At 41.3% G+C, this 13,662-nt stretch overlaps 1 protein-coding gene across 1 annotated transcript in view; it reads right to left on the bottom strand.

Moving 5' to 3' along the window:
- LOC126481157 (DNA polymerase epsilon catalytic subunit 1) overlaps window positions 1-13,662 on the bottom strand; it is a 319,986-nt gene that overhangs the window by 294,328 nt on the left and 11,996 nt on the right. The window contains exons 4-5 of the mRNA XM_050104726.1: window positions 11,170-11,405; window positions 6,931-7,171 (exon numbers count right to left, since the gene is read on the bottom strand). Coding sequence (XP_049960683.1) covers window positions 6,931-7,171; window positions 11,170-11,405 — 477 coding nt within the window. The remainder of the gene's footprint in view (window positions 1-6,930; window positions 7,172-11,169; window positions 11,406-13,662) is intronic.

Genomic DNA, 13,662 nt, shown 5'->3' on the forward strand with positions numbered 1-13,662 from the left:
TTGTACCAGCATCTTCAGGGACATTGGGATTCTCATGCTTACATGCCTGACACATTTAGTCCCTAAGGGGAAATTTTCTATTCTGGCATATTAGTTTAATACAAATGGCCAGTAGCAAATACGGCATTCTCAGGTAATTTATCTTGTATTCTCATATTTATGTTTGTGTTTATTCCTTTTGAAGTTATTAATTTTCAACTAACACTATTAGGATTAATTAAATATTCTCTAAAGTGAAATGTTGTTTATTGTATTTCATTTACAGAATCACAACAATTTGGAATTTCATGCAGGCATGTTCCTACTTTGTTAAAACTGTGTGAATCCTTGGTAGCTGGGGGTTGGGTGGAATGATGTACGGACACCTTGGCAAAGAATTCCACACTTTATTGCAACTATTATACACTGAATGGATACAAAACATGTTACTGTGATTACCTACCACACAAAAGACAAATGGTAACTAATGAAAAAAGATCATATTTTTGGTTACAGATAAAACATGTTCATAGCTGCTGCAGCCAATATGTTGGACAGAGTCAATCCTGAAGATCAATGCCATCAAAGAGCATACCCCCCTCCCCCTTACCAATGCAGAGCACCGCATAGGTGAGGGGTGGGGTGGGGGAGGTGGCCTGCTGTTGACTGCTGCATGTAGTCCCGTAGAAATGATGAGGGGCTGAAGGAATCTGCCACAGAAGGAGTGGGGAAAGTCACCATCTGCGATATGTGTGATATGTGGACATCTCTCCAGTCCTGGTGTTGAAGCTGTCGTGTAGGTCTGACGATCCACACAGGAAGTGTTGGGTATGGGAGAGGTTGACATAAGAGGGGTGGAAAGATCTTCATCCTGCTCTTCTGTTAGGATACAAGCAGGTTTGAGATGGCGGACAGATACTGTTGTGGGTTTGTCTTTCAGTAGTATAGAAAATGTTTGTTCCCCCACTGGAGTACTTTGTACGGGCCCATGTATGGTTGCTACAGTCAGTTGCAGACTGCATCATCACCAAGCATTACACGAGAGCAATCGCTTAGCCTCTTGTTGACCAAGATAGGTCATAGCCGTTGCGTGTGAGGCAAGAATGTGAGTGTTGTTAATGTAGTGTTGGATGTTCTGTACAAGCAAACGTAGTTCTGCTTGCGTTAATGGTGGGGAAGATAAGGGAAAGTCCGCTGGGAGGGTAAACCATTTGCCATATAGTGCCTCTGCAAGCAACAACTTCAGGGCATCTTTGCATGCTGCCCAGGTGCCTAGCAGAACTCAGGGTAGAGCAGTTGGCCATTGTGTATTGTGGCACATTAAAGCGGCCTTCAATGTCCAATGCCATCTTCCCACTAACCTGTTGCTCTGTGGGTGGTAGGCCACGGTGTGAAATCATTGAAAGCTGCACAGTTTGCACAGCTCAGCAAAGAGGAGGGATTCCAATTGTTGCTCCTCACTGTATGGTATAAATAGGAGGAAACTGAAATGGAAAATCTAGATGTTAATGAAAGTCCTTGCCTCTGTTTCAGTTGCTACATCATCTAAAGGGATTGCTTCTACCCTATGGGTCATGCGATCAATGGGCGATGGAATGTATTTATATCCTTTGGCCTCAGGTAAGGGCCAGCTAGGTCCACGTGCACATGCTGGAAATGTCCTTTCAGTACAGGAAATATGCCTTGTGGGTGGAGTGTGTGCTGTCCATTCCTGCTACACTGGCATGGAACACAGGTCCTCGCTTATTTTCTGCAGTCTTCTGTGATCCCAGCCAAAAAAGAGATTTGGTAATAAACATCATGGTGGGGTGAACTGCAGGGTGTGACAGGTTGTGAAGTTGTTAAACATTAATTCCCTAAATAGCATGGAGATCAATGGGCGTGATCTGCTATGTGAAGAGTCACACCATAGTTTGACACTAGAGTTGGGTAACCTTATTTGTTCAAGTCACAGGCCAGTGTTGGGGTCACCTTTTAGAGTTCATGTAAATGATTGTCTTTTCCTTGTGCATTCACTGGACCCTCAGCTCCTTGCTGTAGGACAGTGTTGATGGCAGTGTCACTAGCGTCAGTACTGGTCAACCGGTCGGCTATTGGAGAGGGGTGGTCTAGGCTCATGGTTCTCTGTACAGACTGTTTTATTACACAAATGAGTACAATCTCAGAAAAAACTGGATGATTTATTCAAGAGAAAAAGCTTCACAAATTGAGCCAATCAATAACGTATTGGTCCACCTCTGGTCCTTATGAAGCTGGTATTCAGCTTGGCATTAATAGATAGAGCTATTGGAAGTTCTCCTGCAAGATATTGTGCCAAATTCTGACTAAATGGTGCATTAGACCCTCAAAGTCCCAAGCTGGTTAGAGGACCCTGCCCATAATCTTACAGATGTTCTCAACTGGAGAGAGATCTGACAACCTTAATGACCAAGACAGGGTTCGGCAAGCACAAAGACAAGTAGTAGAAACTCTCACCATGTGTGGGCAGGTGTTATCTTGCTGAAATGTAAGCCCAGGGTGGCTTGCTATAAAGAGCAACAAAACGCACATAGAATATCATCCACTTACTGCTGCGCTGTAAGGATGCTGCGGGAAACAACCAAAGGGGTCCTGCTATGAAAAGAAATGACACCCCAGACCACCACTCCTGGTTGTCGGACCATATGGCGGGCAATGGGTTGGTGTCCCACTGTAGTCCAGGGCATCTACAGACATATCTTTGCTGGCCATCTGGGCTCTGTTCACAATGGGACTCGTCACTGAAGACAATTCTACTACAGTCAATGAGAGTCTGGGCTCATCCACAGCATCCTTACAGCGCAGCACTACTTCAACGATATTCCATACCCTGTTTTGTTGCCATTCGGGACAAGCAAATCTGGGCTTGTATTTCAGCAAGATAACGTCCGTCCACAAATGGCGAGAGTTTCTACTGCTTGTCTTCATGTTTGCCAAACCCTACCTTGGCAGGCAAGATTGTCAGATCTCTCCACAATTGAGAACATCTGGAGCATTCTAGACAGGTTCCTCCAGCCAGCTTGGGGTTATGACAATCTAATACACCAATTGGACAGAATTTGGCATGACATTCCTCAGGAAGACATCCAACAACTCCGTAAATCAATACCAAGCCGAATAAATGCATTCATAAGGGCCACAGATGGAACAAACTGTTATTGACTTACTTGATTTGTGAAGCCCTTTCTCTTGAATAAATCATCAATGTTTTCTGTGATTGTAACTATCTGTTTGTCTGTACATGTACATTGAATCTACTGATTTCTGTCCATTTGGTTAATTCCTTTGTGGTGTGTCTTTCTTTTGTGTTAGGGTGTGTCTGGAACGCTTGTAACATCTCTTCCAACCATGGACAGTTCGGCTGCCCGTAGTGTTGTTTGCGGAAAGGGAGTTAGTGAGGGGTGCCTGGATTTTGGTTGCCCATGGAGTGTAGTGCCAGTAGAAATGCATCATTCCTACAAATCTGCATAGCTCCTTGTAGTAGGTCGTAGGCCTGGGAGTGAGCTGTATGAATTCAGTGCTCTCTTCTGTTGGCCTGATCCGCGGTGATGAAATTGAATGTCCTAGGAAAGTTACAATCTGCTGATCCAAGTGGTCTTCTTCAATACTGATAATAACAGCTAGCTGTTCTAAGGTATGGACAGCCTGTCAGATGTGGTCTTCATGCTCTTTGGGCATAGCAGAGAATAACAGTATGTTTTTCACATACGGGAAACAGAACTGAATTTGTGTACAGCTGAGTTGATGAATATCTGCCATGTTTGAGCTGCATTTTTTAATCTGAATTGCATGAACAGATATTAAAATAACCCGGAGGGGATGATAATGGCAGTTTTAGAAACATCTTCAGCAACCCTTGGTATTTGCAAATACGCATTTCAGCAGTCTACGATGCTGCAGATCGTTGTGCTTGATAACAAGTGTGTTAAGTCCTGTATATCAGGGGCCGGGCAGCGCTCGGGGATTGTCCGAATGTTGAGTACCCTATAGTCCCTGCACATCCAGAATATACCGCTTTTTGTGTGGGCCATATGTATTGGTGAAGCCCAGGTCCAAGGGCTGTTTGAAGGGTTGATAATGGCCATCTCAAGCAACTCACCAACTGTGGCTTTGTCAGGAGTGTCCCTCTGTCATTTCAATTCTGTGTACAGTCACCAACAAGAACGAACGTGTTTGTAATAATTTTTTTATTGCACAAACACTTGCTGCACTGTCACCAGTTGGATCCTGTGTAACATTTACCAAAGAAAGGTGTTTGCTGATGGTGACTGGGCAATGTTCATGAAGACTCAAGCAGATTGAAGCGATGTCGGGCGTAAGTTGCAGTCTAGCCTCCGCTAGCTGGTTGTGACACTTGTACAGTAACCTGTGATGGGATGCGTTATTCTCTTGTAGTGCGAGGTGCTCATTCCTGGCTTCAATGTACGGATGATCAGTTGCTGTCAGCTGATTCCTGGTGGAGGACCATAGCAGATGGAGCCTTGTGTCCCAATGAAACGTAGGTGTCCTTGTGCTGTGATGTAGCTGATATATGTGGTCGTCTGATAGTACCCTCAATGGCGATATTATTTGATCCACAGAGCAGTAGCCCTTCCTGAAAATCTGGGTGTAGATGGAACTGGCATAGGAAATCGGCCCCAGTCAGTAGTTCATTCACGTTGGTGTGTAGGAATGTCCACGTGAAGTTTTGGTCACCTCCGAGGTCTTGTCCACTGCAATATCAATGTTGTGGGTGACAATTCCATAAGTTGTGATAATCAATCCATTTGCCACTCATAGTGTAAGTGCAGAGTCAGGGCCACGATGTTGGTATCCAGAATCGTATAATTTTGGACCCCAAGCCAACAAAAAGTGGTGTTTGGTGTGATGATCTCACCCACAGAGCAGGAAGCTGTTGTGGAGGGGTGGGTGGGGCGAACTGGTTTGATTTGCCAGGTACAGTGAGTGATGAACTTGGGTAATGGTGTGGCCTCTGATGCCTAGTGAAGGTTGTGGGAGGTATTTGGATGTTGGCAGGGCTGGGAACACTTGCGTGCGGTGGTGCCAAAGTGGGCATGAAACCAGAGCCACTATGCGATCTGTTGGGTGTTTTTCATATCCTGCAGTGTAGGTGGTATCATACCATCTGTTACCATCAGCTATGCGAGGTGTGGCACAGTCGGGTGGGCTCAATGACATGCTGTGGTGGCAATGGGTGTCATCGGGTAGGTATGCAGGATAGAAGGGCAAAATGACTGCCAATGCTCTGAACATGGCGTGTCAGGGAACCTCTGGTGAGTTGGGTGCTGCTCAGTGGTGGCCTGACAAAGAGGGGGGCAAGATGGCCATTGTTGTTCCGTGCTTGGCATACTGGATAACTTGAGGAGGGATCAGTGTCATTCAGTAGCAATCTGTCATCTCTGTGGGCAACAAGGCTGCCAACAATATGTAGTGCCATGGCTATGGGTAGTGAGGGTTGCCATTATGCAAAGTGTGTACGCGATCTGCCAACTGTAATTTATATTCCAGTGAGAGTCCTGCACTGCATATTACCACAGCTTAGATCTCATGTGGCAATTTGCTCAACCATGGTGCACTGACCAATGCTGAGTCTAACTACTGAATTGTAAACGGTCAGTACATAATAATCTTTAACATGGTTAATAAGGTAGTTGGGTATGCCAAATTATGTAACTTCAACATTGAAGCCTTTGTACATGGTGGTACTGAAAATAATGAAGTAGTTTAGCACCAATCTGGATATTGTAATATTAATTGTTAAAGGTACTCATGGCGTGATATCCAACACTCATAGCTTCTACATTTTAGAAAACAATTTGTTTAAAATGTGCCTTCGTTCTCTGATGACTCTGATGTCACATGTGGAATTGCTTGTATTGATATTTTTTTCATTGTAATTAATATATAGTGTAAATGCTAATGATATCTAAGTTTGCTCACATTGGCGTAATGTTATTTAAGGGACCACGGCTGTGACTGCACAGTTATGCAGTTTGAGTCCAGTTCAGTTTCAGGTATGACTTTGCTCAATTCATCACAGGTAGGTATGTATGTATGTTTGTTAATGAAAAGTTACAAATAAATCACAAGATTTAAGAAAGACTAATGGTTGTAGAAAAGTCACTAATTAAGTCACAAGTATGCACGAACACTCCAAGAGATTCATACCTACGCTTTCTGCTGCAAATGAATAAAATATGTTAAATTCATTATTAATAACAGACAGCTTCAACTGAGCAAGTATAAATTTTTCAACCACATGTTCCTACTCAAAAAGACTTCATCTAGTTTCTTGCAAATACTTGAATTCAATATAGAGTAACACATGTTAGTATGTGTCATAATTTGTTATCAGTATGCAGATCATTAAAGAAGGGCTTCTGGCTGTTAATGCATAGCTCGACTCATTCTGAACTCTCCTTCATTATGGGATTATCAGAACTGTGTGAATGAAGTCATGATTCAACTGAAGCAAATTCATTATCATGGATACCTACCCTATGGGAGAGCGATATGTCACATGGAGCTCAGTTTGGACAGAAGCCTTTTGGAGACGGATGTTGATATCCATGAAAGTAGCTCAGTATTTGGATAATGTCAGTTAAGAAAAATTGTTGCAATGTTGAATGAAGTTGAGTTCTTCGACATCACAACTCCAAACGACAAAGATACACCATAATCAATAAATCTGTAGCAAGGCAGCAGATGCAATTTCCAGTAATTAAGGAACACCTCTTCTATTTAGCCATTATAATGTTGGCACAGAGAAGATCCCCATGATTTATTTACAGGTCTTGTGCTCATCGAAAAAGAAGTTATGACATATTATTTATAATGTATTTTGGTTCACTGGAAAAGAAATGAAAACTATTCACTGAAGTACCAGTACTAAAATTGTGTTAAGAAATCAGAACAAGATTGCACAAAACTTACCTGTCCATCAATCATATATGATATCATCATAATTTGATCACTGCTGGCATCAGGAAACTTAAGTGGAAGTTTAGTTGTTTCAATGTCAAACGCCAAGACAATGGCATCAGGCCGCTCAATGATATCATCTCGTTTCTTTATTATTGGTGGTTCAGTGCCTCTACTCTGCACTGAGTACCACGAGCCACAGAAGATCTTGTTATCAAGTGACACTCTTATGTGGTATGGTACATCATATTCCCTAATAAAAAAGACAACTGAACATAAAGATGGAGACTCAAAATGGAATTATAAATAAATTCTGCATGAGAGTACAAGCTGGATTTAATATTAAAATGTGAAGATACAAATTTTTTATTTGGCTACTATTGTCTTATCCTAAAAAGTTTATAAAAGACAGAAAAGAAGAAAAAAATGTTAGACTCTTAACTCAACTTACCCCCACCACTTCCCTTCTCCAGTTCCAACAAATCCATAAGATGTGACAGTAAAGAAATTGCATTACTGCTTGAGGAATAAGCTAAGTTGTGGAAATACATGGAACTTGTAAATTGTGAGAATAGCAAAAGCAATATGAGCTGGACTATCTGATACAGACATCACCTGTACTACAGCAAGAGCAAGTGTAAAAGTTAAGCTAGCAAATTATTGTTTGTATGTGTTCAGTCATTGTTTGTGATTATCACTTATTTCTGATGTTCATGTACACCAATCATTTAGTAAATGCTAAAATATCTATTTTATTTGAACAATGAGATATAAGCTGTCTTCAGAGAAAGCATGTAGTATTATTTCATAGGATGTCTTGGCACATCCATCACTTACAAAACTGAAATTATCCCAATCAAATGTAGGATCATTAAAGACTTTCCCAACTACGACAATAAGATTGGGGAACATACATACTTGTGAGTTGAGATTCCCTTTAAAGCTTTCATTTACATAAGTCTGGTGGTCAATAAAAAGACCCAGTCATAAGTTTAAGCTAATCCTCCATAATAGGTCTTGCCCGAGGAGTCTTAAACGGAGCTTGAATTATATCTTGGTGGATTCGACATTGACTACTGAGGCAGATACACCACATCTATTTTCCATTTGCCCATCCTTTTGATGTACAGGAGGTACATAAAGTTCAGGAACACTTTCAATTATTTATTGCACAAGAACCAAACATTGTACAAATATCATAGATATGTCATTTTGAAGAGAAACCCTGAAAGTTTTTTTCACGTATACCGCCACAGCGTAGTTTGGTAATTTGCCGATAGCCAGCACTAGTGGCAAACACGGTGAGTTCAGGTGCCAAGCAAGTTTTCTGTGTGTTGAAGTTCGAAAAAAAAAGTGTGTTACAGCTGTTCAACAGATGTTTAGAACAAAGTATGGTAAGAAGCCACCAACAAGGAAGGCCACTTACCACTGGCACAACAAATTCATTACAAGGGCTTGCTTTCGCCCGGTAAAGAGAAGCGGACGTCCCAGTGTGAGTGAAGTGAATGTGGAGCACGTACGAGAGACAATCATAAGGAGTCCAAAGAAATCAGTGCATTGTGCATCCCGTGAAATCGAAATGGCTCCAATGGTAGTGTGGAAAGTCCTGCTACAGAAGCTGTCTATGAAGTCAATCAAACTGGAGCTAGTGCAGAAGCTCAATGACGATGAAAAAGACAATTGTTTTGAGTTTTGTTTGCAGTTGCAACTACTGAATGAGGCTGGGAATGGCATTGTTGATCACGTAATTTTTAACAACGAAGCCCCACATTAATGCACTGAATTTGAGAGTGATTCCCCAAAGGTAAATGTTTTTTGTGCTTTGTCACGTCGAAAACTGTACAGGCCATTTCTCTTCGCTGAGAGCACTGTCACTGGATATTCCTACTTGGACATGTTGCAGCAAAGGCTGATGCCTCAAACACAATCAGATTCTCCATTCATCTTTCATGTCCATTATAATTATCCGGCTGTTATATGCCATGGTCAGTTGATGAATTCTGTGTCAATTCCCAACGTTTCGTCCCCGTCTGCAGAGGACATCTTCATCTTCAAGGGGGTCTGTAGCTTGATGGAAGGTCCAACACACCCACTGGCTCGCTACTGATTGAGTCAGTAGTGAGCCAGTGGGTGAGTTGGACCTTCCATCGAGCTACAGACCCCCTTGAAGATGTCCTCCACAGATGGGGACAAAACGTTGGGAATTGACACAGAATTCATCAACCGAACACGGCATAACAGCCCGGGTAATTATAATGGACATGACATTTCCGGCCGTGAAAGTCTACATTTTAGTATCATTCATCTTTCAGCATGATGGGGCTCCACCCCATTTTCATCATGAAGCATGTGGGTACCTGAACACGGAGCTGCCGCATCGATGGATCAGCCATGCTACAGAAGGGGACAGCTGTTTCATGAAATGGCCTCCCCAATCACCAGATCTCACTCCGTGTGACTTTTTTTCTGTGGAGACACATTAAAGATCTGGTGTATGTACTGCCTCTACCACGTGATGTAGCAGAGCTCCAAGAGAGAATACTGCCACAGTCAACAATATCAACAATACCATGCTGAGACTAGTATGGCAAGAATTTGATGACAATATATTGATGTCTGCCGGGTCACTCATGGTTTGCATATCGAATGTTGGTAAAAAAATCTTTCAGAGTTTCACTTCAAAATGCAATATGTATGACATCTGTACAAATTTAGCTCTTGTGCAATAAATAATTGAAAGTGTTCCTGGACTTTATGTACACTCTGTACACTTAGATCTACCCCAAAGATATCATTGCTGCCAATTTTTGGTTTTAGCTAGCTTTCTGTCCCTAGAAAACTCTCCATTAAGTTTAGACCAAGATTATCAAATTCAAAAGCTGGCATGGGCCATATAACCAATTTTCACATTTAGGTAGAAAAAAAAAAGAAAAGAAAAAAAATGCATGGGGGGAGGCCTTCAACTTCAGTTTTCATACTAATGTAAATTTACTAAGAAAAATACATTACAACACATAACTAATGAATATGACCCTGACAAGCAAGATATAGCTCCATCTCTACTTGCTTTCTTAATTAATACTGGGCACCCTTTCACCAAGCATCTACAATACTACACATGTTTGAACGCTGTTGACACCAGTTGAAAACGTCATATCACCAACACTGCCAACTTGTAATGATATGTGTCGAGCAGACCTACATAGCAAACCAATACAGCTACATCATCAGATTGTGCTGACAAAGACATGGTCAAGATCAGTCTATTGCTTTTGCCTGAATCCCCAGCAGCGAACTTTTCAGTTTTTTAAAGCAAACACTATTGCCCCATTGGCCTGACAGCAGTGCATTCTGAAGGAAGGAGTCTGCAAAACACCCAACTGGAATCTTCTCCTATACTCTTTGAGTCTGTCGTATAGTAGTCGCCTACCAAAACATTCACTGCTGTAGCTGAGTCAGCATTAAGTTGATTCCCAACAGTTGCATTGGGCTTGGCGGGCCTACCTCAACCAATAACGCAATACAATTTTGTAAATGCCTCTATGGCAACACATCAGTGTTGTCACAACTCTGTACATGGCTGACATTTTCACCTGCATCCATTAGTGTTTCACGACTATGAGCTAGCAACAGCCCTGCAAGGTGATAGGAATCTTCTTACACCAACTCAACTATTGTCAGGTTTTGTATGCCAGTCATAAGGTGACTCAGCATTTACATATCACTAGACTGGTGCAGCATATTGCACATATAATTTTTTTAAGAGCCATTTGCAGCCTGTGGGCTGTGAGTTTGACACTATTGGTCTGGATAATAGCTGCAGGAGACACCAAAATGTTAGTACATGAGCCAAAGAGTCTTCAAATGTCAGCACATTTGTGATGAAGTCTCCGAGTTTAATGTACTTTTAATTAAGTTTTATTGCTTTTTAGGAGTGCTTCAAACAATGGGGCAACATTGTGAATTCGTCTTTACTCTGTAGTTCATTAATCCCACCCCAATTTTTCTGATCATTATTGCATACTACATACTCCTCTATCTTTATTCTGTTCACTTAATGACCACCTGTCTGGAAGTTGCCCATTTCACTATGCAAGCTATTTCATCTTGGGATTTCTCCTACCAAGACAGTGATGCCTTGGATGTCAGTTCTTCAAAGTATCAAGGACAATACTTCATAATACTAATATACTAATTTATTGTTATATTTCACTGCAATTACATATTAAAGCATAAAAAAACCTTCATTACCTTATGTCCATAATACTCTCCAGGTGATCAGTAGCAGTACGCTTAGTTGCAACATCTATACCTTCCTTGTTTGCCAGAGCATTGCTCAACATTTCTGAGTAGACTGTACGTCCTTTGTGCCGTTCACGATTTTTACGAACAGCAGCCAGAAGATCTTTACGAACTTTCATTAAGTCAGTAATGCTTACAAATGAAAGTTTCAGGTATTTTTGTTGAAGGCCAATTAAATGGTTTGGCTGCTCACACAGAGAAAAAAAAAGTTTATTAATATTCAAAAGTATTATTATCCATTCTCTTTTGTCATCAACAACATGAACACAACACTTCACTTACGTGCACTCATTCTCATTACAGTCACACTTAGCGCATAGCTCTCACATATTGCAGTGAGTGCTAATAAAGAAAGCCTTTGCGAACACCTGGAAGATAATCCAGCCAGCAATACCACACAGCATTTACATTTTTTACAGCACGTAATACATATCTTTCCTGCAGTTTAATATTACAAGCAAAACATGGCTACAATTCTATGAAATACGTCTGAACCGTACATCAAGTACAATAACCAATAAAATGCTCCTAACCGCTACTCAACAAATACACAAATGTTCAGTGTTTCACAAATTACAAAAGAAATATCTGTTTTAAAAATGCTTTGGCAATGTAGAACACAGTTGTTATTAGGTACATATACAGTGGTCCATAAAGGAGTTACCCTACCTTCAGCACAATGAATTATGGGAAAGCAGTCCTTACCTGGGTCAGTAACTAATGCTTCATATGAAAACATCTCATAGCTTGAATACCTTATTCATAAACTATGACCTGGTGTCAAGTGGATTACGCGATCGACCTCAGTCTTCTCCAGATACCTACCCCTCACCCACCTCTACCCTGCTCCAAGAACTGCACTTCAAGTCATCCTACACCACACCCACTTCCCATTATCTCCCCCACCCAATCCACTCCTTCACATCATTGTGTACTACACTAGATCACTTGGTGGTGTAATGCCCATATGACATTCCTAATTCACTGTACCCACTACCTCTCTCTCTCATCCATCAGCTCCCATTTTCTATCCCCCCCCTCCCCCCCCCCTTTCTCTCAACGATGCACACATTCTATATGGATTGAAAAGGAATTCACCCAAAAGCTATGTAAGTTCTCAGTGGCTTGTTTTGACAACTCAATGCCTCTACTATTCAGTAAGTTATTACTTTTAAATCTTTAATTATATATACAGGGTGGTTCCTTGATAATGTTACAAATGTTCAGGGATGATGGAGAAGGGTAAATGTATTAATTTGAGGTAAGGGGCCCCAGTCTGGAAACAACCAAGTCAAAGTTATCAGTGAAAATCGTTCTGATACCTCTGTCAGAGAAATACATGTAATAGTGCTTTTGTTTCTCAGATTGTTGGGCAGACAATTTTAACAGGTGACAGTATGGACCAAAACAAGAAGAAACATACAGTAAACATGGACTCTAAAATGCATACCTTAAGAGCTATGAGCAGTTGTTCATATTTGGTACAATGAAACGTCTCTCCTACTGAACTAGTGCCCAAAGCTATGAAGGTATGCATTTTAGAGACCATGCTTACTGAAGGTTTTGTTTATTGTTTTGGTCCATACTACCATCTCTACAACTTTCCTACCCTACAGACTTATCAACAAGCTAACCGATATAAGCATTCCACTGTCAGAGGTATCGGAATGATTTTTGCTTATAACTTTTGACTTAGTCATTTCCGGACCAGGGTCCCTTACCTCAAATTGATAAATTTATCCTTCTCCATCATTAATGAAAGTTTATAACATCATCACAGACTCATCCTGTATATGCCACAGCATGCATGAAACTTCTTCAGAACAATGAAATTACAAGAAGTTTTCATAGCTTTAAGCTGGGAACACAAACAAGACATACATGTTAATGAACCATATTCATTTTACTAATGACATGACACTGATCAGAAAAAACATAATGATAAGCACTTTAATAGTGTGTTGATTCATCTTTGGAACACATTATAGCAACTATTCTGCCTGATATGGATTCAGCAAGTCCTTGGCAGGTTTCTGGAGGCATGTGGCACAAGATGTCTATGCACAGGCCACATAATTCCCGTAATTTATAGGTCAGTTGGTTGATGACATGGAGTTGATGCCCAATAGTGTCCCTTTGGACTCGGAGGCAAGTTTGAAGGCCAAGACACCAACATGAGTTTGCTATCATATTCCTCAAACCACAGTAGCATCATTCTGGCCTTGTGACATGCGTAGTGATCCTGTTGGAAGATGCCATAGCCATCAGACACAATCTCAACATGAAGAGATGCAGGTAGTCTACAACAATATTCATGTAGTCTACAGGTGTCACAGCATCTTCAATTACTGCAATAGGTCCCACGGAAGCCCAGGCAAAAGTCTCCCACAGAATAACACTGCACACACATGCCTGCATCCATGGCATGGTGGATGTTTCAAG

This window comes from Schistocerca serialis, chromosome 5 (assembly GCF_023864345.2).
Source record: "Schistocerca serialis cubense isolate TAMUIC-IGC-003099 chromosome 5, iqSchSeri2.2, whole genome shotgun sequence".
In the NCBI taxonomy this organism is placed as follows: Eukaryota; Metazoa; Arthropoda; class Insecta; order Orthoptera; family Acrididae; genus Schistocerca; species Schistocerca serialis.